Source organism: Microcaecilia unicolor, chromosome 9 (assembly GCF_901765095.1).
Source record: "Microcaecilia unicolor chromosome 9, aMicUni1.1, whole genome shotgun sequence".
Classification (NCBI taxonomy): Eukaryota; Metazoa; Chordata; class Amphibia; order Gymnophiona; family Siphonopidae; genus Microcaecilia; species Microcaecilia unicolor.
In genome coordinates this window covers 194,979,655-195,003,321 of record NC_044039.1, presented here as the reverse complement: position 1 = coordinate 195,003,321, position 23,667 = coordinate 194,979,655, and the positions used below count along the sequence as shown (strand labels likewise).

At 42.4% G+C, this 23,667-nt stretch overlaps 1 protein-coding gene across 2 annotated transcripts in view; it reads left to right on the top strand.

Annotated features, from left to right (window-relative positions):
- WDR25 (WD repeat domain 25) overlaps positions 1-23,667 on the top strand; it is a 209,934-nt gene that overhangs the window by 131,112 nt on the left and 55,155 nt on the right. The window contains exon 1 of one of the 2 annotated variants that reach the window (XM_030215304.1): positions 1,602-1,658. The exons of the other annotated variant lie outside the window; for it this stretch is intronic. Coding sequence (XP_030071164.1) covers positions 1,650-1,658 — 9 coding nt within the window. The 5' untranslated portion in view covers positions 1,602-1,649. Of the gene's footprint in view, positions 1-1,601; positions 1,659-23,667 lie in introns of those variants that run through there. 2 annotated transcript variants of the gene reach the window in all.

Sequence of the window (23,667 nt, the reverse complement as noted above, 5' to 3'; positions counted from 1 at the left end):
TCTGGGAGCATTAGGTCACGGAGCCATGGCCTGATGCTCCTAGGCATATCTTAAAGGGGCTAGCAATTATATTGAATAGGTGAGGCCGGGGCACGCTCTTCCCCCTTCAGCACAAAAAACAAAAACTCTGTAGCAGCCCTCCCATCTAGTGGCACCTAAAAAAAAAGGGCCCCTCTTATTGTTGAATCCCCCAATATCCATCCACTCTCCCGAAGGCATCCTTTCCCCGCCCCCGGACCTACTTGTATAAAAAAATCCCTGATCCCTAGTGATCTCATGTTAGCGCTGCATTACATAAGAATAGCCATACTGGGTCAGACCATTGGTCCATCTTGTACGGTGTCCTGCCTCCAACAGTGGCCATTCCAGGTGACAGGTACCTGCAGAATCTCAGATAGTAGCAACATTCCATGATACCAATCCCGGGCAAGCAATGGCTTCCTCCGTGCCTATCTCAATAGCAGACTCTGGACTTTTCCTCCAGGAACTTGTCCAAACCTTTTTTTAAACCCAGATACACTACCCTCCGTTACCACCAATTAGCATGTGGTTAGTGTTACATACTAGCTGGCTAACAGTTTCATTACCACACTCCATGACCTTGCCACACCACCTGACTGAAAAATTCAGCAATGCACAGTTGAACCTACGAAAACAAGCAAAACTCCTTAAAGCAGTCACATGGTAACCTGTTTCCGCTGGTTAACTGTGCGGTAAGTGCTTAACACCCTTTAGTGAAAGAGGCTCCTAATTTGTTGTTCTAAGTCATTTACCAACCTGAGATTGCATTATTGATTTCCTGAATAATATATAGTTCCCCAAATAATATATTCTGCGTAATTATAAACACTCTAGCCTGTGTAGCTTTACTTATACAGTATTATCTCTAATGCCGTAAACATTTTTTCTGGCATTTTCTTTATGGTTTTTGCAATTTCATTGGCTTAATTGTTCTATAGCACATTAATGAGCTCCTGCCATTCCCTGTGATGTGTGATAACAGAAGCTCATTAAGTGAAGGCAGCTTGGACTGCTGTTTTCCAGAGCCCCCAGGCATCTTTGGATGGTGTCATGCTTTCAGTTCTAATAACTACTTTTTAATGTTGTATCTTGAGTAATAATGTTTCTGCTACACAAAGCTTGCTTATTTTCCATGGACGAACAGTCTTACTAGAAATTGGAACAAACATGTATTGCAGAATGAGAAAACATATTTTCAAACCTCTGATTGATTGTTTTTTCTCTTCTTGTGCTTTGATCATCTCCAGCTTAACATCATAATATTCAAAGAGATGTCATTTTTATTTGTACAAGTAACATGCTTGCTTCCCTCTTTTTTTTTTTTGTTTCAAATTGCAATTTTCACCCCATAGAACTCGTGACTGAACATGAAAAAGCAGAGCAAATTGTGAGCAGTTAAGGCGACAATGATAAATGTTCTTCAGACAGTAGATGCTGAAATAATTTTTTTCCCATTACGTTTCAGCTGCAAATAAACTCTTTCTCTGTAATCCTATGTATAGATTGACCTAATATTTTTTTCTCTTCCATCTTGAGACTCACTGCCAATGAAACGGTGATCAAAAATGATAGCAGGGATGCTGTATTTCACTGTCTTTTACCTGTGGTTGCAAGATGTGTTGGATTGAATGCAAGAGGTACAATATAAAAAACGTATTTTACTGAGATCTCAAGTTTTGTAAGTGGAATTCTTAAAATGGAATTTTGTTTGTTGTCCATAGGACAACCAGTTAACCCAATGGTTACCAAACTGTGTGACGCAGCACCCTGGTGTGCTGCAGCAAACTCTCAGGGGTGCCGCGGCGCATCGCTCGCTACTTTTTCCTCCTGTGGGTCCGGCATCTGCCACTTCCTGCTTCTTCCCCCGCTGCCGCTGCAGTGCCTGCAGCTTACATTTTGGGATCATCCGCGATTCACACATGCACTGCGGGGACTTCCCTCTGCCGTTTCCGGCCCTCGTAACAGGAAGTTGCATCAGAGAGGGCCAGAAGCAGCAGACTGGGAAGGCCCTGGAGTGCCTGTGTGAATCGTGGACGGCCCGAAAATGTAAGCTGCAAGCACTGCAGCGGCGGCGGGGGAATGAGCAGGAAGCGGCGGAATCCTGGACCTGCAGGAAGGAAGGTAGCGAGCAATGCTGGATTTAGGGTAGGCAGAGGTGTGCTGGTGTGAGAGGAGGCGGCAGCTTGGTAAAAGGGCCCCTGAGGATGGGCAGACTGGATGGGCCATTTGGCCCTTATCTGCCATCATGTTTCTATGTAGATTCAGGAAATCTAGACTGCCCCAACTTGACATTTCGTCCTTTAGATTGTAAGCTCCTTTGAGCAGGGACTGTCCTTCCTTTTTTTTTTTTTTTGAATTTGTATGAAGTCTTTATTGTTCATTGAAACAACACAAAGAATGCAAAATACTATCCAGCAGATTACATTTACCTTTGACTAATACAGTATTCCACTAGTGCTTTGTACAGTATAACTCATCATAGTTTCAACTTTCCGATATCAACATTTTTAAACTTCAACATTTTTGTTTTTTTCCCAACTGTTTAATAGAACAGAGGTTACCCTCCCTCCCGCCCCCCTACCCCTCTCCGCCAAGAGAGCACCGCTGAGCACTACCTCTTTTTTTTTTTTTTTTTTTTTTTTTTTTTTTAATATATTTAACTAGGCACTCTTCTCTCAGACATATTAGTTCGTCAGAGCGTCTACAGGAATGTATTTCCAAACAGAGTGCCATTTCCCCATTTGTTGCTTATGCTCAGCCACCAATCTTTCCATTTCACGTACATACCTCAACTTATTAAGCCACTTAGCCAGCGGGGGAACTCCCTCCCTCCTCCATTGTGAAGCTACAACCACCCTTGCTGTACCAACCACATACTTTGCCAAAGTTTGTTGACAGGATAGTAAGCCTGCAATCCTAGCTGAAAATAGGAACACCTCAGGGGCCCAGGGCACTGTACACCCTATCCAAGCCTGCAGCCTGTAATGTACCGCCTTCCAAAAGGCACGAATTTTAACACAATTCCACCATATGTGTCCCATGGTACCCTCTTGGCCACACCTTCTCCAACACATGCCCGAGGCATTTGGGAAAATCCGCCTCAATCGGGCAGGCGTGAGATACCACCGATATAATACTTTCATAGCATTCTCCTGCAGGGGTACATGGGTTGACACCTTCACAGCTGCTTTTTCTATGCTCTCCCACCCAGGGTCTCCCAAACTCGTCCCCAGCTCTCGCTCCCAGCTTTTCCTATGTGCCCCGTAACTGGGCGCCTGCTTGCTTATATTATGGTACAGGGAACCTATCAATCCCCTAGATGAAGCATGTCGCTCACATATCCCCTCCAATTCTAATTTCTCACGCTGCATCACCTCCCTCACCGCCTTGCTTTTAAGGAGAGATACTAATTGACGGTATGCAAAGTCACCTCCCTCCACCCCAGGATATCTGCCCCGCAATGTGTCGAAAGATACCAGCTTATCAGCTTCAAATAATTGGCCCCAGGTTCTCACCCCTATCTCATACCATTTAGTAAAGATCCCCGTAGCCGTCCCCGGTAAAAATAAAGGATTAAAGGCTATCGGCGTGTAGCGAGTCAATATACATTGTCTCTTAGGGAACAAACTATCCCAATAATGGAGCGTTACCGCTATGGAGGGACAAGCTCTTTCATTTATACTTCTAAAGGATTTTGGCAGCCACATTAATGCACTCAAAGGTTTGTCACCCACAGAGTGTTGTTCTATTTGCACCCATTGGCGGTCCGGGTATTCTTGATACCATTCCAGTGCTGCTTTCCCCTGCGCTGCCCTGTAATACCATGCAAGATTAGGTACCCCAAGTCCACCCCTTTTCCTTTCCTTATATAGGAGCGACCTCGCTAGCCTAGGACGCTTTCCTGCCCAGACGAATCGCACCAGCCTATCTTGTAAATTAGCTAAGAATCGCCTGGGCATTATCACAGGCAGCACCTGAAAAAGGTATAACAGTCTTGGCAAGACATTCATTTTAAGAATAGCTATCCTGCCAAACCATGATGTTCCCAAATCTCCCCACCTCTCTAGATCTTCCATGATAATTTTACCCAACCCCTTATAATTTGCATTAAAGAGCTCCGAAGGATCCCTAGTCAGATTCACCCCCAGGTATTTTAAATGTTTGTGGGCCCACCGAAATGGGGATGAAATCTTTAAAGACTCCACCACATCCTCCGGAATTGTCACATTCAGGGCCTCAGATTTTGTCATGTTGACCCTAAATCCGGACACCGCTGAATACTGCTGTATCATGTGTTCTAAGTGCGGGAATGTGGTCAAGGGTCTAGTGACGAACAATAATACATCATCTGCAAATAAGGCCAATTTATGTGTTCTATCCGCTATCTTAGCTCCCGAGATATCAGGATCAGACCGCACACGGGCTGCAAAAGGCTCCATTACCATTGCAAATAATAAGGGAGACAAAGGGCATCCCTGCCTAGTACCTCTGTGTAAATTGAATAAGTCTGAATTTCCTCCATTGACCCGAACACAGGCCTTAGGGAACTCGTAAAAGGCCCGAATCCAGCTACGAAATTGTATTCCAAACCCCATATTTTCCATCACCTTATACATGAAGGGCCAGTGAACCCGATCAAAGGCTTTTTCCGCGTCGAGGCTTAAAAGACATAACGGCTTCTGATTGTTTTTTGCCAAGTTCATTATATCCACCGCCCTTCTAATATTGTCCATCGCCTTTCGGTACTGAACAAAACCCACTTGGTCTGGATGAATAAGTACTGGCAAAATAGGGGCCAGACGGTTCGCCAGTACCTTAGCCAATATTTTGACATCTGCATTAAGCACAGAAATAGGTCTGTAGGATCCGCATTCAGAGTGATCTTTGCCTGGTTTAGGCAAGACCGCTATCCATGCCTCCATCATTGATTGAGGTAATGACCCCCCTCTCCCCACCTGATTAAACAAATCTGCTAGGAGCGGAGCTATTTCAGGGGCAAACTTCCTATAGAACTCATTGGGCAACCCATCAAGCCCGGGCGATTTATGTGAGGGGAGACTACTAATTGCTTCCTGGATTTCCACGGGAGTAATTGGCTCATCTAACATTGTCTGCTGCTGGTGACTCAGAGAGGTAAGTTCACTATCCTGTAAGTAATGATCTATCAATTCCATCGAAGGGTTGAGCTCCTGGGCATATAGATCTTTATAAAATTCCCCAAATCTGTGTCGTATTTGTTCGGATGTACTTAAGGTATCTCCTCCACCATCTCGTATCTTTATGATATTCCGCTCAACTTTTTGCCTGCGCAACTTAATGGCGAGAAGGCGCCCTATTTTGTTAGCATATGCATATGAGCTCACCCTATTCTTTGCCTGTAGCATGCTTAGGTGTTCTGAATATATGGAGTCAAGGCGCATTCTCTGGGAATTAAGTTCTCTCAGAACCCTAGCTGCGCCAGTAGCCTTATGCTGCTCCTCTAGCAAACGAATGCTTTCCAGGCATTCCGCGATCTGCGCCCTACGAGCTTTCGATCGTCTACTGGCCAATTGTAGGAAATATCCCCGGGTCACCGCCTTCATAGCATCCCATATTATACTAAGCTGGGGTCCTGAGCCTAGATTAAATTCAAGATACTCTTTCAACACTTGCTTGTAGCCATCCACCACTGTTCCCTCCCGCAGAAGACCAGTATTCAGTGTCCATCTTTTATTTTTTTTTTCGGCCCTAATATTTGGTAGAGTCACCCATATGGGGGCATGATCCGACAGAGTCACATTACCTATCCCTGCTTCAGGACCATGCTCCACCAGGGTTGCATCCACAAATATATAGTCTATGCGTGAGTAAGAGTTATGTACTGCAGAGTAAAATGTGTAGTCTCGTACCCTCTGATGTTTTACCCTCCATAGGTCCACTGTGCCCAGCGAAAGCGCCAAAGACTTCAAGGCCAAAGATTCCCTATGACCCTCGCCTCTGGGGAGCCCTGAACGATCTATGCTCGGGTTCATCACTGTATTAAAGTCCCCCCCTATTACTAGTGAGCCCTGCGCAAAAGTAGCCAAGGAATTTCTAACCTTCTCCAGGAACCCAGCCTGTCCCGTGTTAGGCGCATATATAGAGGCCAGGGTTAAATCCACATTATCAATCTTGGTATGCATAAAAATATAGCGTCCACCCACATCCCGTTTTACCTTAAGAACCTGCGCCCCAACCGCAGCATGAATCAAGATCGCAACTCCTCCTTTCTTTGACCCAGTTGCTGATGCACAATACACTACTGGGTACTCTGGATGGGAAAGAAGCCTTTCATGTCTACCCACCAAATGCGTCTCCTGCAGGAGAACCACATGTGGTCTATGCTGCTTTATTTCCTTATAAAACTTTTGCCTCTTCTGAGGCATGTTTAGGCCCTTTACATTGTAGGAGAGAATTTTTAAGTCTGTATCAATCACCGTAGTTTGTAATAAAGCTGTTCTATCGCACCCCTGCATGATATCTCTATACAGTGCCATAATGCAAAATATACTCCCTGCATACCCAGCAGTGCCCCTCTCTCTCCCTTATTTTCCCATATCCCACTATCCCCCCCCCCCCCCCCCCCCCCCCCCCCCCCCCCCCCCCCCCTCCATTCACACCAATTGGAAGACCAATGTCCTCCAAGTGGGTCTTTGGGAAGTTATTCACCCACCACATAGTTCCCAAACCCACATCTATCCCTCCCCATCAATATCAGCTCATTCACGATCCCACTTAATCCTCACCCTTACATCTTTCATTACTATGCCCTCCCTTCAATTTACCATTTCAACATTCTTCAAAATCATACATTTTAAGGTTGTTGTCAACCCTACCATCAATGTTCAGAGTCAACTGGCATTTGCGGCAATGCCTACCCATCAAGGTAATCTCCTGGAAGCATGTCCCCAGTGTCCCGATCCAACTTGCTTCAACGCTTCTGGTTATTATGCCTTGCGGGTCCCGGGGTTCTCTGCCATCGCTGAAGCCTCGTCTTGGTAGCTGGCGCCATCACTCCAGGTGCAGTCTTTGTGGACACCATCTCAGCTGCGTGCAAGGCGTCCCATGCCTCTTGAAGAGTTTGCACCCGATATTTGGTGCCTTTCAGAGAGAAATTTAATGAGAAGGGGAAGCCCCATCTATATTGTATCTGTTGTTTGCTCAAAACTTCCAGCGCCGGTCTCATCAGCCTCCTCATCTGGAGCGTGAATAACGAGAGGTCCTGATAGACCTGAACCGGGGCTCCACCATACTCCAGGCTCTTTGTCTTCCTAGCTGAGGCTAAAATTCTCTCCTTAATCTCATATTTGTGAAATCTCACAATGATGTCCCTTGTCTGCTGCTCTTTTCGTGCTCCAAGAGCTCTGTGCGCTCTGTCCAGCTCGCATCTCATTTCATCTGCCTCAGGGCCCAACAAAGTAGAGCACAATGTATGCACTATTTCTGCCACGTTCTCTGTGTCTCCACCCTCTGGGACTCCTCGGAAACGGAGATTATTTCTTCGTCCCCTGTTTTCGATATCATCTAGTTTATATTGCAGGAGCTCATGTTTTTGTTCCATAGTCTGTAACATATTAGTGTGCTTATCAAGCAGTTCAGCGTGCTCATCTAGTTTTAACTCTGCCTCCTCCACTCTACCGCCCAATTCTCTGAGGTCCGCGCTGAGCGTATCCATGCGCTCTAAAATTTCTACTTTTGACTGCTTAATCTCCGACTGTATCGTAGCAGTTAACTTACGGAGCTCAACGGACAGTCCTTTCTTGGAAGGGGGGGCTCGCGTCTCAGCCATAGATAACGCTGAATCTGAATCCGAAGGAGACCCGCGCTCCGGGGACTCGCGGTGTCTGGAGGCCTTACTCGCCACGCTTTTCTCCGCTTTTTCCATCTCCTTTTTCCGGGTCGAGGCCGCTTTACTCATAGCGTCTGTATGCCAGGAAGTATTTTCTTACAGTTTTGCAATTTTTATCGCCGTTTGGATCGTGTTGTTTCCAATTTTACAGCTTTGGGGAAGGGAGCTGTGAATTCAGGCTACCATGCCGTCGGCTGACGTCACTTCCTCCTTGACTGTCCTTCCTTTTTAAACTGTACAGCGCTGCGTAACCCTAGTAGCGCTCTAGAAACGTTAAGTAGTAGTAGTAATGATTTTTAGATAATAATCTGCTTTACATGCATTTGCATGTTTTGCATCTCATTATTATGTAACCCACGGAGACCTATATATCACCCCCCCCCCCCCCCCCCCCCCCCCCAGTTGTACTGGTCTCAACCTAGACCCAAGTACTGTATCTAGTGAGAATAACCCTAGATGTCAGTGATACCCCACTGAAGGTGCGTCCCCGGTCTGTCAAGCAGATCTTAATGTCCTGTGAGGACCATGAACTAAAAGAGAGAGAAGAGGTGATAAAGTCTGAGACGTACGTTGGATATGAACTCAGATCTGGCTATCACTAGCTGAAGGTTTGATTCTCTCTTAACCTGTCCCCAGATGATCTGCAAATGCCCTTTAATTGACTGATTTTTTTCGGTAATTATTTCAGCAAACATAAACGTTACTACTGTAATAAAATCACAGAAAAAAATGTGTCATTCTTTATGTTACACGTGTGAATGTCAGCAAAACATGTAATTTCAGTATTGCACTATGTAATCAGACATTCAAAAGCACATACACTGTCAGCACTGGGTCCTAACTTTTTGAGTGCTTTTTATTAAAATATGTTTTTATTGAATACAACATCAAAAAGAAGAGACATTGCCGGCACACAGTGACTCCTTTACATACCAGCATGTGACCATAGAAACACAACACACTATGCACTAAAATTCAAACCAGTAGCCACAGTTTTGCAAACTTTGCCTAACCAATCCAATATTTTTCATTTATAATTCCAACTCAATTAATGTATATGTGTGTTTTAAAAAAATTCTGTGCCAAGTGATGGATAAATTCTGGACAGACAACTTGAACTTTGGCCAAAATTTATTTAAATGAAATTAGGAAAAATTTTATCCAGATAGCAGCAATATTCACTTGTTATTTAGATGAACCAGGGCCGCTGAGAGGGGGGACAAAATTCCCCGGACCTCCCGGGTGGGGGGGGCCGGCGCCGCTGCCGCCACCATCCGACCCGCCTGCCCTCCATCACTCCCTGGCATTGAACTTAAGTGCCTCACCTTTGAAAGCGCAGCAAGCAGCGGCAGACCACTCCTTTCTTCCGTGTCCCGCCCTCACCTGACGTAACTTCCGCGAGGGCGGGGCACGGAAGGAAGGAGTGGTCTGCTGCTGCTGCTGCTTGCTGTGCTTTCGAAGGTGAGGCGCTTAAGGTCAGTGCAGAGGGCCCGGTGGAGGGGGGCCCGGCGACCTCGGGTGGGTGGGGGGGGGGCCCGGGGGCGGCCTTGTCCCGGGCCTGGCCCATCTCTCGGCGGCCCTGAGATGAACTTATCCACAAATAGAAGGCGTAAGTTAATGGAAAAATTATCTGTTTGAGTTTATGGCCATAAATTCAGTGATCTGACCGAAACAGATATGTGGGGATGAGAATGATAAGGCACGGAGGGTTTTTTTCAACAGATTTAATACATGAGTGCTAAGGCTGTGAGGTGACATCTAAAATGTACAAAATGAATTAAATTTAACTTTCTTATATTGAATCAACTGAAAAATATAACTAGAAGCATTGTTTGCATCACGACAGACTGATTAAACATCTATTTTCAGCAGTCCTCAGTTGCCTGAAAAATAAATACCAAAATTTAGAAATTATAAATACCTAGAATCAGAAGCCCTAATGTTGTAAAATATATTGACTTCTTGTATAGCTAAATAGGTATAGCCACTGCAAAAGAAGCAACTTTTTTTTATTGACCTCACATTCCAGTAAAGGCAACTCTTTCACTGCTCTAGTTCACAGTCAGGTACGACCAGATATGAGCAAGTACAAAGATTAATTGTTATACCAGAACTTTATTTATTTATTTTTATTTATTGCATTTGTATCCCACCTTTTTCCCACCTATTTGCAGGTTCAAAGTGGCTTTCATAGTTTTGTTAACACAATTATTCTTGGATGTCAGGTACAATTATTGTTGTACAGAGATTAGTTAAGGGAAGAAGTAGAGAGTAGAAGGGAGGCATTTATTAGGTATAGTGAACGGTAGGTTTTCAGCAGTGGATTAGTAAGGTTCTAGGTTTTCATTTTATGCTTTGTATGCCTCTTCTACCTTCTTTTGAACATAAGAGTAGCCATACTGAGTCAGACCAATAGTCCATCTAGCCCAGTATCCTGCTTCCAACAGTGGTCAATCCAGGTCACAAGTACCTGGCAGAAACCCAGTTAGTAGCAACATTCCATGCTACCGGGCAAGCAGTTCCTTCCCCCATGTCGATCTTAGTAACAGATTATGGACTTTTCCTCCATGAATTTTTTTTGTTTGTTACATTTGTACCCCGCTCTTTCCCACTCATGGCAGGCTCAATGCAACTTACATGGGGCAATGGAGGGTTAAGTGACTTGCCCAGAGTCACAAGGAGCTGCCTGTGCCTGAAGTGGGAATTGAACTCAGTTCCTCAGGACCAAAGTCCACCACCCTAACCACTAGGCCACTCCTCCACTGTTGCTACTATTTGAGATTCTACATGGAATGTTGCTATTCCACTAGCAATATTCCATGTAGAAGTCAGCCCTTGCAGATCACCAATGTGGCCGCGCAGGCTTCTGCTTCTGTGAGTCTGACGTCCTGCACGTACGTGCAGGACGTCAGACTCACAGAAACAGAAGCCTGCACAGCTTTCTACATGGAATGTTGCTAGTGGAATAGCAACATTCCATGTAGAATCTCCAATAGTAGCAACATTCCATGTAGAATCTCCAATAGTAGCAACATTCCATGTAGAATCTCCAATAGTATCTATTTTATTTTTGTTACATTTGTACCCTGCGCTTTCCCACTCATGGCAGGCTCAATGCGGCTTACATGGGGCAATGGAGGGTTAAGTGACTTGCCCAGAGTCACAAGGAGCTGCCTGTGCCTGAAGTGGGAATCAAACTCAGTTCCTCAGTTCCCCAGGACCAAAGTCCACCACCCTAACCACTAGGCCACTCCTCCACTCGTCCAAACCTTTTTTTAAACCCAGATACGCTAACCACTGTTACCACATCCTCCGGCAGCAAGTTCCAGAGCTTAACTGTTCATTGTTTTAAAAGTATTTCCATGTAATTTATACCTTTTGAAAGAGTGAAAAACCGATTCACTTCAACCCATTCTACACCACTCAGGATTTTATAGACCTGTTGCTGTTGTAATTTTGTAGTGCCACTACAGACACTACCATGGCATGAATAAGGGGTTGTGTGTGTATTGCAGGCACATCAGTTGTGTTTGGGGACAGAGTTCCTGCTGAGGTGCATCTAAAGATCATTATTCCAGGCTTCTTGTCTTTTGCTTTCACTCTTGTAACTTTGATTTGCATGAACTATAACAGTAAAGCAGCTTCTTATTTTGCAGAAAGTAGCCTTTCAGGAATGAGTTAAGCAAGGGAAGTTGGCAAGAGGCATTGTAATACGCATTGTGCTATCTTGTGGCACATTATGGAAGGTTCTTATCATACAAGTAATTCTCTGACAATTACTGAATAGTCTGAAAGTATGAACAACCCTCTTAGACAGCCCTGTGTGTAAGGAAAGACCGCATAATATTACTACTGAAAAGAGCCATTAATTAGGGTTTGCAGCATTTTCCCAGCTTGTGGTGGGAAACCGTATAATTATTTCACCTATTTTCAAAGACTTTTATTCTTTCATTGTACATTTTGTACTGCACATGGTTGAAGACGCCCATTTTCCTCCACGTTCTTGATTTAATTAAATGTATATTCTTTGTAAGAATTTAATAGCAGTGTTTTAAAGGAGAGGGGCCTATATTCTTTATTAACTTACTGAATTTTTAGATCCCTACTTGAATATCAGATTGCTCACAGGGTATTCCATTGGCTCAGCTCAGTGTACCGAGTTGCACGAGGATAGAAATCTACCCATCTCCGCTGGAATCTAACTCATACCTGCTGGTCCCTGCTAGAATCTCCTCTATCCCCGCCTATCTCCACAAATAATCTCCTCCATTCCTGCCCGTCCCCTGTGCTAAAATAACCTGACTTGTGGTAAAATAACTCAACAATAGCCCATGTTGATAACGTCCCCTTTCCGTGCTTATAGGGATTTCAATGTTATCAACCATATCCATTAATTTTTTTTAGTGCTATTATAATTGCCATGATACAAGGAAACGGTTGATAGGCTAGCCTGGCACTACACTTCCGTGGGAACTCCGCAGAACCTGCGAGATCCCTGCAAGACCTGCATCTCTCCTCATGGGAGTCCCGTGGACCTGAAGGGGATTCCCGCCAACCCTGTTCCTGTGCAGGTCTCTAGCTCAGTGTTAAAACATATTATACACCAGAGGTCATATTCTGCATGTCTTTCAATTTGCCAAAATTACTATCATTTACATAATAAAATAACATAGTCTTATTTCCAGACCATGCCTAAATAGCTCTTAAAGAAGTTCACTTGACATTATGATGTTTAATATTATAAGTTAATACAGTATGTCTTAACAGCAGATCCAAAAGAGTGATAAGCTATATAATGGTAAGTCCATATAAACAGTAGTTAACAAACAAAATATATGTAATGAAGAAAATCAGAAATAGAGGTAAATGGCACTGAACCCTCCCCCCCCCCCCCCCATTAAGCATTATTCTATAAGCCATGCCTAAAGTCCAGCATGGTTTATAGAGTAGCGCTTAAGTGTTATGGTCACACTTAATTGTAGGCATGACCATTTGCACCAACGAAAACCAACAAATGCCCATGCCTACATTTACATGCAGAACACCACTATTCTGTAATTATGCATGTAATTCAAAGACGTGCCCCAAAATGCTCATGGCTGATTCCTTTCCGTACACCCCTTTTCAGGCCGTGTGTAAAGTTTAGGCATGCAAGACCCAATTAAATATAATTAGTGCCAATAATGGCTTGATGAAAGCCAATTATTGGCATTAATTGGCTTGTTATTCAATTAATTTATAAGTGCACATTGGGGAGACACCTAAATTTGCATATGCAATTTTTGGCAATCTTTACAGAATCGGGGGAATAATGTGCTTTACATAGAAGGTTATAGGAGGAGTAGCCTAGTGGTTAGGTCAGTGGACTTTGATCCTGGCAAACTGGGTTCAGTTCCCACTGCAGCTCCTTGTGACTCTGGGCAAGTCACTTAACCCTCCATTGCCCCAGGTATAAGTAAGTACCTGTATGTATTATGTAAACCACTTTGAATGTAGTTGCAAAAACCACAGAAAGGCAGTATACCAAGTCCCATTTCCATGTCCCCTATTGGAGAAACCCACCATTAAGTCCGTTAAGTGCACAATACATTCTTTTATTCAGAAAACCAAAACATTGTCCATCATTATGATAATACTTTATGAAACTTCAAAAATAAAAAAAAGAGTGTAATCAGGCAGTACGTACCTGAAATAGCACTGCCCAGAATCTTCATGCAGTTCAGCACCAACAAAAGAACTGCATCTTGCAAAAAATATGGGTGTCGCAGCTGAAGCTGTTTGCTTCCGGGGCCAGAGATAAATTCTTTCATGTCAGTATCATAAATATACAGCTTCAAAACCTTTGAACTGGACTAAAGAGGGTAAGCTGTGAAAAATGTCCACCTCAATGACATACATTATGTCTGATGCCCTTTATTTTATTTTATTTGATTTACTTATACTGCTACATACAAAAGATGTTTTCTAGCAGTTCACAATAAAATGAGTGATTTACAATTACATTGACTTTTATTAATACAAAAAATAAACACAGCGTTCATAATAACAACATAGTTGAAATAAACAGCTAAAACTAGATCCCATTACTTAAAACCTAATAATAGTAATAGCACAATTATAATAATAGTCAACCAATGAGCCCCTAATATTTTTGAAACAGCTATGTTTTCAAAGTTTTACGAAAAGCCCGGGCTAATATTAGAAGCAATGGGGTTTCTGGAGTCTGGAGTGGGCTATTAATTGAGGCACCATTTCTCTCCTCCACCCCTCCTCCTCGCTGTGAGCACCATTTTTCTCCTCCACTCTGCCCCCTTGTGGTAACTGCCCCCCCCCCCCCACCGCTATTACTGGATCCTGTTTTCTTACCTCTTCTCACTGTTATGGCGCTAGGCTGCTGTGGGGCCTTAAACATCTGTACAAGCTCAAGACTCCGTACCAGCCCAGTGCCATAACCATGAGAAGAGGTAAAAAGAGAGATCCAGTCATTGTTGGGGTGGAGGGGAGCAATTCCAGTTACTACAAATTTGGGGGGGGGGGGGCGGGGTGAGCTGTTATTGGGGAATCTAAATCTGACTTAAAGATGAAATTTACAGGGTGTTGTGGTGCTGAAGAGGGGGTGGGCGGGCTGTTACTAGAAATAATATGGCATTTTGTTTCTTGCTATTTTTATATGGACTCACCATTATATAACCTATCTCTGTTTTGGATCTGCTGTTGAAACTGTGGAATTGTTTTTTTTTCCTCTTTGTTTTTTTTTTTTGGCTTGAACAAAGTATGTTTGCAATATGAAGATAACCTCTTTTACTCCCCTACTGAATATGAGCAATTTCTATCTTCAGGGCAGCTATTAAAAAATAACAGTCAGCCGTTTGGAACAGGCTTATTTGTTGTTCTTTTTAAACTCATTTAATCATGTTTCCCTCTTGTTACTATAGGTAAGATTTGATAAAATGTTATAGTGGGTCTTCACAGTCAGGGAACACCTTTGGGCACATTAGAGATCTTTCATCTTAGCATGACTTCTTTTCTTTCTTATACAGTATATTCATTTATATTCCGCCTTACTCCAAAGCAGATAACACTAAAACGTACAAAATATCAAGTAAAAGCAGATAAAGTAAACCTTAAAACACAATCGCCATTCATACAAAATAAAATAAATACAGTTACAGTACAGATACAGTTAAGATTTCTTATAGTCCGCTAATTCCATTTGTATAGTTCAAAGCGGATTACTGCAAGAATCTAGATCACAATACATCTAGGATGTATCAGCAAAGTCTCTAAACTCTTCATAAACATATTATAGGTAAATAAAGAGCGTAAATTAATGGGTAACAATTGCCAGAATTTAGCTGCCTGATATGTAAACAAACTTCTTCATAATGATGCCTTTGGGACTCGGGAAATCAAACAAAAGAGAATTATGAGTATTATAAAACACATCCATTTGCACACTACCCACCAAAACTGCAGTGACCTTTTGTAGGCTATTCCTAATGTAGCTAGATTATAAAACATATACATACACTCAACTGTTGGGCTCTTGTACTAAAGGCATTAAGCACTTACCTGTAAACTCTATAAAAGTCGCTAAAACCTGTGCACACAAATATGGGTGTGTGCCCAATTTGTGCGCACAATTTAATTGAATGATGAACCGATTAGTGTTGCTAATTGAATGCTAAGAATCGATTATCAGTGCTAATTCGCATTAATTAAAATTTTCGTGCAGATCCAAAAAGGGGGCAGGGTCATGGGTGGATTGGAGGCATTCCCACAATTTACACGCATTGTTATAGAATAAAGGAGATCCGTGCCTAATTGAGGCATGGGGATTTACACCAGGGTTTCATTGGTGGAAATGATCATGCCTAAAAGCAGTCACAGTTCCCGGCACTAAGCGCTTTCTATAAATGGTACCCAACTTTGAGCACCATTTCAAGAATAGTGCTAAGTGCTGTTTTTTTTTCAGCATCCATTTTTTAGGCCAAGTCCAGACTTCGCGCCTTCTGTCTCGCTGCACCCTATGCCTGGAATAAACTTCCTGAGCCCCTACGTCTTGCCCTATCCTTGGCCACCTTTAAATCTAGACTGAAAGCCCACCTCTTTAACATTGCTTTTGACTCGTAACCACTTGTAACCACTCGCCTCCACCTACCCTCCTCTCCTCCTTCCTGTACACATTAATTGATTTGATTTGCTTACTTTATTATTTGTCTATTAGATTGTAAGCTCTTTGAGCAGGGACTGTCTTTCTTCTATGTTTGTGCAACGCTGCGTACGCCTTGTAGTGCTATAGAAATACTAAATAGTAGTAGTAGTAGGCACCGTTTATTGAACATCGTTCTTAATGCCATGTGGACCGCGTGAAGGAGTTTTGTGGTAGTTTGCCTGTTTCTGTGCATGAAACCGTGCGTTAGTGACTTTTTCACTCAGGGAGCATGGCATGGGTGGGGAATAGGCATTGAAGCATTAATCAGGTAGCATGTTATATTTATGGTATGCTAACTGGCTAACACGCTGTTCACATGGGAGCACTTAGCATCTCCTAAATAGGAGGAGGTAGTAAGAGCTCCCACATTAACTTCTAAATCAGAGGTGTTACTTCTGAGGCCACTCCAGTGTACCCCTCAGATATTCTGTTTTCTGGCAGCACGATTAATGTTTTTTGCCAGGTTCATAAAATGATTTCTTAAATTTGCCAAGCACATTCTGCATCCTAATCTGCATAGGAAGTGCATTCCATTCTCTAGGATGTGCTACCAAAAAAAGCACAAAATTGTGTTAGTTTTGAAAATTGAAGCATGCTAACTGCAAAGTCTGTGCAATAGTAGAATTTACCACACTGTGCGTTGCTGATAATATGAATGTATCCATGTTATGGACAGTGCACTTACTGTGGCCTCATTAAGCTAAAAAAAATCCCCAACTCCTCCCCTTTTTTTAAACAGAAGCCTCCCACACCCCCTCTTTCCTGGCTTTTATCAGAGGTGATCCTGGTGTCTAGCAGGGAGCAATTGTTATCCCCAGTCACTCTTGTCCCCTTGAGCACATGGGTTCAAAATGGCACCTTTGACCTTTAGTGGTAAACTCCAGGTAATACTGCTAGAAATCAAGCTGTTGTAAAAGGGATGCGGGTGTAAATGTACATGACTGAAGTATCTGCATTGGTGAATATTTTATAACCTTTGTGCTTACTTTGTGACACTGCTTGTGCTCTGGCCAAACTCTCACCCAAACACGTCTACACCAGAGTCACATACAAGTACGTGACTTCTTGGCATAGCACATACTTGTACCGGGGGGAGGGGGTAATTTTATAAAGGGTATTTTGTGTTTGTATAGTGACAAATGTGCATGAAAATTCCTTTATAAAATTACCTCCTGATTTGGGATCTTGGGATAAAAGCCTTATTAAATCAGACCCAATTACAGTGCACTCCATTTAAGTGCACGTCGGATAAGCGCAAGCTCTGTTTAACTGCATGCTGTACTTCGGTCCCGTTTTTGGCGCCATCAGTTTCTATGGGGACAAACTTCGGTTTAGCGCACCACTGATAAGTGCAAGATTCGTGCTTATGCATGGTTTAAGACCGCTTCTTTGCAGGAAAGACTCCGCATAAGCGCACACACGGAATATGGAAGCCAATTGGCACGTGACAAAGGGGCGGTAAATTTGAAATCGCGTTGGTTAGCTACCACAGGCAGAATAAGCGAAAGAATGTTGTTAGAGTGTACACTGGAGTCATCGTCGCGCAACTGTAAGACTTTAACACTGGCTGAACGAATAGAAGTTCTTAAAAAATTAGAAAACAAACAAAGTCAAGCATCTATTGCTAAAGAATATGGTGTCAATCCCAGTCAAATTTCACGTATCTTGAAGCAGAAAGGTCAGCTTCTGGAAGACTGGCAAAACAATACAAATCCACACAGGAAACGAAAACGGGTGGGAAAAGCTGAGGATGTAGAAGATGCTCTTCTTCGGTGGTTTTCTCAAGTCAGGAGCAGTTTCCTGTCAGTGGTCCACTGCTTATGGAGAATGCTAATCAGCTAGCTGAAAGTCTTGGACTAACTGAATTCAAAGCCACTATTGAATGGTTGGAAAGATAGAAGGAGAGGAACACATAAAATTCAAGAAACAGCATGGTGAAAAACAAGACGCTGATGACTTTGGTGCTGAAAATTGGGTTGTTTCAGTTCTTCCTACCATCTTGAACGAGTTTGCACCTCGTGACATTTTCAATGGTGACAAAAATGGTATCTTCTGTCGAGCAATTCCTGATGGAACACTTGCATTCAAACAAGCCGAAACTACAGGAAGTAAAACATCGAAGGACCGACTGACGATCCTCCTTTGCTGCAATATGGATGGGAGTGAGAAGTTGGAACCACTCATCATTGGAAAGAGCAAACAGCCCCGTTGTTTCAAGAATGTTAAGTGACTTCCTGTGTCATACGAGGCTAACGCAAATTCATGGATGACTGGGGAAATTTGGAAGCAGTGGCTAAAGAAGTTAGACACTAGAATGCGGGCACAAAAGCATCAGATTTTGTTGCTTTGTGATAATTGTGCTGCAAACAGTGATGATGTCAGGCTGCCTAATGTCAAGGTGGTCTTCCTGCCATCAAACACTACCTCTCTGATCCAACCTATGGATCAGGGCATAATAGCCAATTTCAAACAACATTATCGGGCTCTTGTGCTACGTTGTCTGATGAGTGTTATGGATGACCAGACTGGCAAGGATAAACGTGCTGTTGAACTGGCTCGTAATCTATCACTGTTGGATTCCCTACATATGCAGAAAGAAGCCTGGAATCATGTTACACAGGCAACCATTGTGAACTGCTACAAGCGGGCAAGCTTTCTTACGGATGTGGAGAGGAATGAAACAGATGCAGGTGTTGCAAATGTCAGATGAACAGGCTATTGACATCCCAGCCGGTGTTACAGAAGAGGAGTTTCATCACTACGTAGCTGTTGATTACGATCTACAAACAGCTGATGACAGCACTGATGTTGAGATATGCGCCTACACGCAGGCAACGGCTGATGATGAAACAGATGAAATGAGCAGCGAGGCACATGCTGACGAAATTCAACAACCTCCTGTCACTTTTGCAAGAGCACTGAAGAGTCTCAACACCATGCGGGCCTATCTGGACGCCACTGGATGTCAGTACTATGACAGTTTTTACCGTCTGGCAGACGTAGTCTATGGAACTCACAGACACAAGAGTGTACAGAGGACTATGACTGATTACTTCAAGTAAGCCTAACGTCAGTTAACGGAGACTATACTGTATGTATAATAAACAGTACTGTACATATGTTTATCAGATGTCAAGCTTCTTTGGGTCACAATAGTTAAGTGCACACTCCGGTTAACTGCATGTATTTCTTTGGTCCCAGACCCTTGCACTTAAGCGGATTGCACTGTATTTATTTATTAGGATTTATTTACTGCCTTTTTGATGAAATTCCTATGTGCATATATCATGCTTTGGGACATAGTTCAGCCTCTTTGCAAGGATAAGTGCAGTGCTCTGTAATTGAATGCATATCTTTTACCCACTGTGAAAACGTCATACGCTGTTTAACAGTGCATATACTTTTCACTCTTTGGAAAGTGGAGATATCAAATTCAAGCCTGAGAAACGGCGTAGTACTGGGGGTGAAGAAGAGGATGGGACAGTAAGTCTTCGTGCTTAAATGCCTTTTTTGCCCATAATGTTTCATGGACCCAATTCATGTGCGGCAAATGAGAGGAAACCCATAAGAATTGAATGGGCTTCATCTCATTTGCTGCACTGGGAATCGGTAGCGCGGCTTTGTAAAAGAGGCCCTTAGAGCTGCCTTTTATAAATAGAAGACTAGACTTTCCTACTCGTTCTTTTGAAGGTATATTTTCCTTTACAATTAAATGATTCCTGTAATCGTCGTCAGTGTGTCATATCACGCTTGAGGAATTTTGGCCCATTCTTCTGTACAGAACTGTTTCATCTCTGACATTTCAGGGCTTGTCTGCTTGTGCAGCTTGCTTCAGGTCTTGTCATATTTCATTGCAACTCCACCCAGGCTTTGCCCAACCTTACCCCCCCGAACTTGCCTATACCCTGCTTGCATAAAAGTATGTTTGTTCTGATTCTTACATATACTTTTACGTGGGAATAATTTTAACTGAATTAGCTCCCTATCTTGCACTTTAAAATGTTGGTTTAGAACAGATTATCTTTTATTCCTCCTGGGCAATATTCAGCCTGCAGCGCTTTTTTTTAAATGCTGCCCACCACAGACTGAATTAGACCTGGAGTTTCAGTGCTGGCCATATCTGGGGACTGACACTGAATATCTGGGGCTTCAGCAGCTCCCAGAAGTACGTTTGATTGATTGTTTATTTATTTATTGGGATTTATTAACCATCTTTATGAAGAGGTTCACCCAAACTAGTGTACAGCAGGTACAGTTCAACATAAAGCTTGCAACTTTGTTAACAGCATAACAATAGTAAAATGACCAAACATAAGCATAAACACAATCAATGTGGTATACTTGGAGATGGCAAATTGAAACCTAGTAATAGAACTAACATGGTATAGTATCAGAAATAAACACATTTAAAAGTACTGTAAAACAATCATATAACAGAAATATGATATATATCAGTACAGAAGAGGTGCTGTGAGAGACCTTCCAGAGCAGGACAGAAGTTCATTGGTAAGTTATTTGCTGGGAAATTGCTTTTACATTTGAGGAAAGGTAGACTTAGAGTTAAATAAATAATCTCAGTGGATTTATTTTTGTTACTCTGCTTATTTAGCAAAGGCAATTTAAGGAATAGAGGTTTTTTGTTTGTTTGTTTGTTTAGCATTTAAAGTCTGTATTTCAACTTCATAGGCTAGCAGTTAAGGGCCTATGCTAGAGTTTACCATAGTATCAGTGTAGAGCAGAGCTGATAGTCACAGGAACAGTTTAGATTTTAATTCTTAGATGTAATAAATGACTGCTTCTTGGAGCAACTAGTCCAAAGACCAACAAGAGGGGGAACTATTTTAGATCTAGTCCTTAGTGGAATGCAGGGCATGGTAAGACAGGTAACGGTGTTGCATCCACTGGGAAACAGTGATCATAACATTATCAAATTTGAGCTGATATTTGGAGTGAAGTCACTAAGGAAATCTACTGTAGCAGCATTTAATTTTTGAAAGGAGGACTGCAACAAAATGAAGAAAATGGTTAAAAAGAAGCTAAAGGATCGGACACAAAGGTTAGGGCTTTAAATCAGGCATGGACGTTGTTTAAAAAAACCATTGTGGAAGCCCAGACCAGATGTATTCCACATATTAACAGAGGTGGAAAGAAGAGCAAACGACAGCCAGCATGGTTAAAAGGTGAAGTGAAAGAAGCTATTAGAACCAAAACAACATCCTTCAAAGAATAGATAAAGGATCCAAATGAAGAGAATAAGAAGCAATATCATCGCTGACAAGATAATGTTTCATGGACCCAAAGCATTGATAAAGAAGGCTAAAAGAGAATATGAAGAAATACTAACCGCGGAGACAAAAACTCATAGTAACACATTTTTTAGGTATATCGGAATCAGAAAGCCTGTGAGGAATTCCATGGGACTGTTAGATCATGAAGGAGCAAAAGGCGCGCTCAGGGAGAATAAGGTCATAGCGGAGAAATTGAATGAAGTCTTTGCTTCGGTCTTTACAGAAGAAGAAGTAAGAGATCTACCAGTGCCGGAAATGGTTTTCAAGGGTGATGAGGTAGAGGAACTGAAAGAAATCTTGGTGAACCTGGAAGATGTAATGAGCCAAATTGACAGTTAATGACTAATAAATCACCTGAACCAGATGCTGTACACCCCAGGGTATGGAAAAAACTCAAATATGAAATTGGTGATCTGCTGTTAGTGATCTGTAGCCTGTCGTTAAAATTGTCTGTAATACCTGAAGATTGGAGGGTGACAAATGTACACTCATTTTTAAAAAAGGTTCCAGGGGTGATCTGGGAACTTACAGACCATTAAGCCTATCTTCAGTGCCAAGCAAAATAGTGGAAACTATTATAAAGAATAAAATTACAGAACACATAGATAGATATGGTTTAATGGGACAGAGTCAGCATGGGTTCTGCCAAGGAAAGTCTTGCTTTACCAGTTTGCTTCATTTCTTTGAAGGTGTGAATAAATGTGGATAAAGGTGATCCGGTTGATGTTAGTGTACCTAGATTTTCAGAAACGTTTGACAAAGTTCCTCATGAGAGACTCCTGAGAAAATTACAAAGTCATGGGATAGCAGGCAATGTCCTTCTGTGATTAGGAATTGGTAATTGCACAGAAAACAGAGGGTAGGGTTAAATTACTATTTTTCTCACATGAGGAGGATTGTGAAAAATTGCAGGAAGACCTTAGGAAACTGGAAGACTGGGCATCCAAATGGCAGATGAAATTTAATGTGGACAGATGCAAAGTGATGCACATTGAGAAGAATAATCTGAATCATAGTTATCTGATGCTAGGGTCCACCTTAGGAGTCAGCTCCCAAGAAAAAGATGTAGGTGTCATTGTAGACAATTCACTGAAATGTTCTGCACAGTGTGTGGCGGTGGCTAAAAATCAAACAGGATGCTAGGAATTATTAGGGAAAGGATGCAAAATAAGACCAAGAATATTATAATACCTCTGTATCACTCCATGGTTGGACCTCACCTTGAGTATTGCGTTCAATTCTGGTTGCCGTATCTCAAAAAAGATGTCGCGGAATTAGAAAAGGTTGAAAGAAGAGTGACCAAAATGATAAAGGGGAAGGAACTCTTCTCATATAATGAAAGGCTAAAAAGATTAGGAGGGGCATTTTCGATAGAACATCTAAATCTGAACAGGAAAGAAGGTCATTTTCGAAAAAGATAGACCTCTATCTTTTGTGTTCGAAAATGCTGCTATGGATGTCTTGTGATTTGGATGTTATATGATTTGGACATCCTTTTTTTTTGGTCCATTTTTGAACAAAAGACGTCCTAATGCAAGACATCCAAAACAGAAGAGGAGTGGCTTAATGGTTAGTGCAGTGGGCTTTAATCCTAGCAACATGGGTTCAATTCCCACTGCTGCTCCTTGTGACTTTGGGCAAGTCAGATGATGCACAAGGGGCATTTTTGGATATGACATCTAAGTCTGAATTTGGACGAAATACCAAGTAATCAGGCTGACCCTTGATTGTCATTGGCAGTGAATTCCACCGCATAGCACTCTGGTATCTAAAGTCAGCATTGGAAATCCTTGCACCAAGTCACCTACCAGGAATGGTGGAACTTAGTGCTCCAAATCTACAAATATGAATCACACCTTGCAAAGACATCTTCTCGCTTTGCTGCATATCGGGAGAAATGGCTACCACGTGTATCATATTTCAGCATTGTACAGTGATAAGCACTTCCCTAGATGTATTTTATGGCCTATGCATGTTTTCTATTTTGATCTGTACTCTCCAGGCCCCCCCCCCCCTTCCCTACTTTTTCTCTTTTCTGCCTATCTCTTTTCTTCTTAATTTTCAGCCTAGATATAGATAGCTACTTCTTACATGTGAGCTCCGGTATTGCCTTACTTTGTAAAATGTTACTTGTTATGTTGTGAGCTCTTGATTGTATCTGTATCAAAAATCAATACAAGAAATTAAACTAAAGTCAGCAGAGCGAACTGACTTATAACACACTCTCTTACAATCTGGAAGACGATGTCTAAGGTAGTCCCTAGAACCAGAGGTTA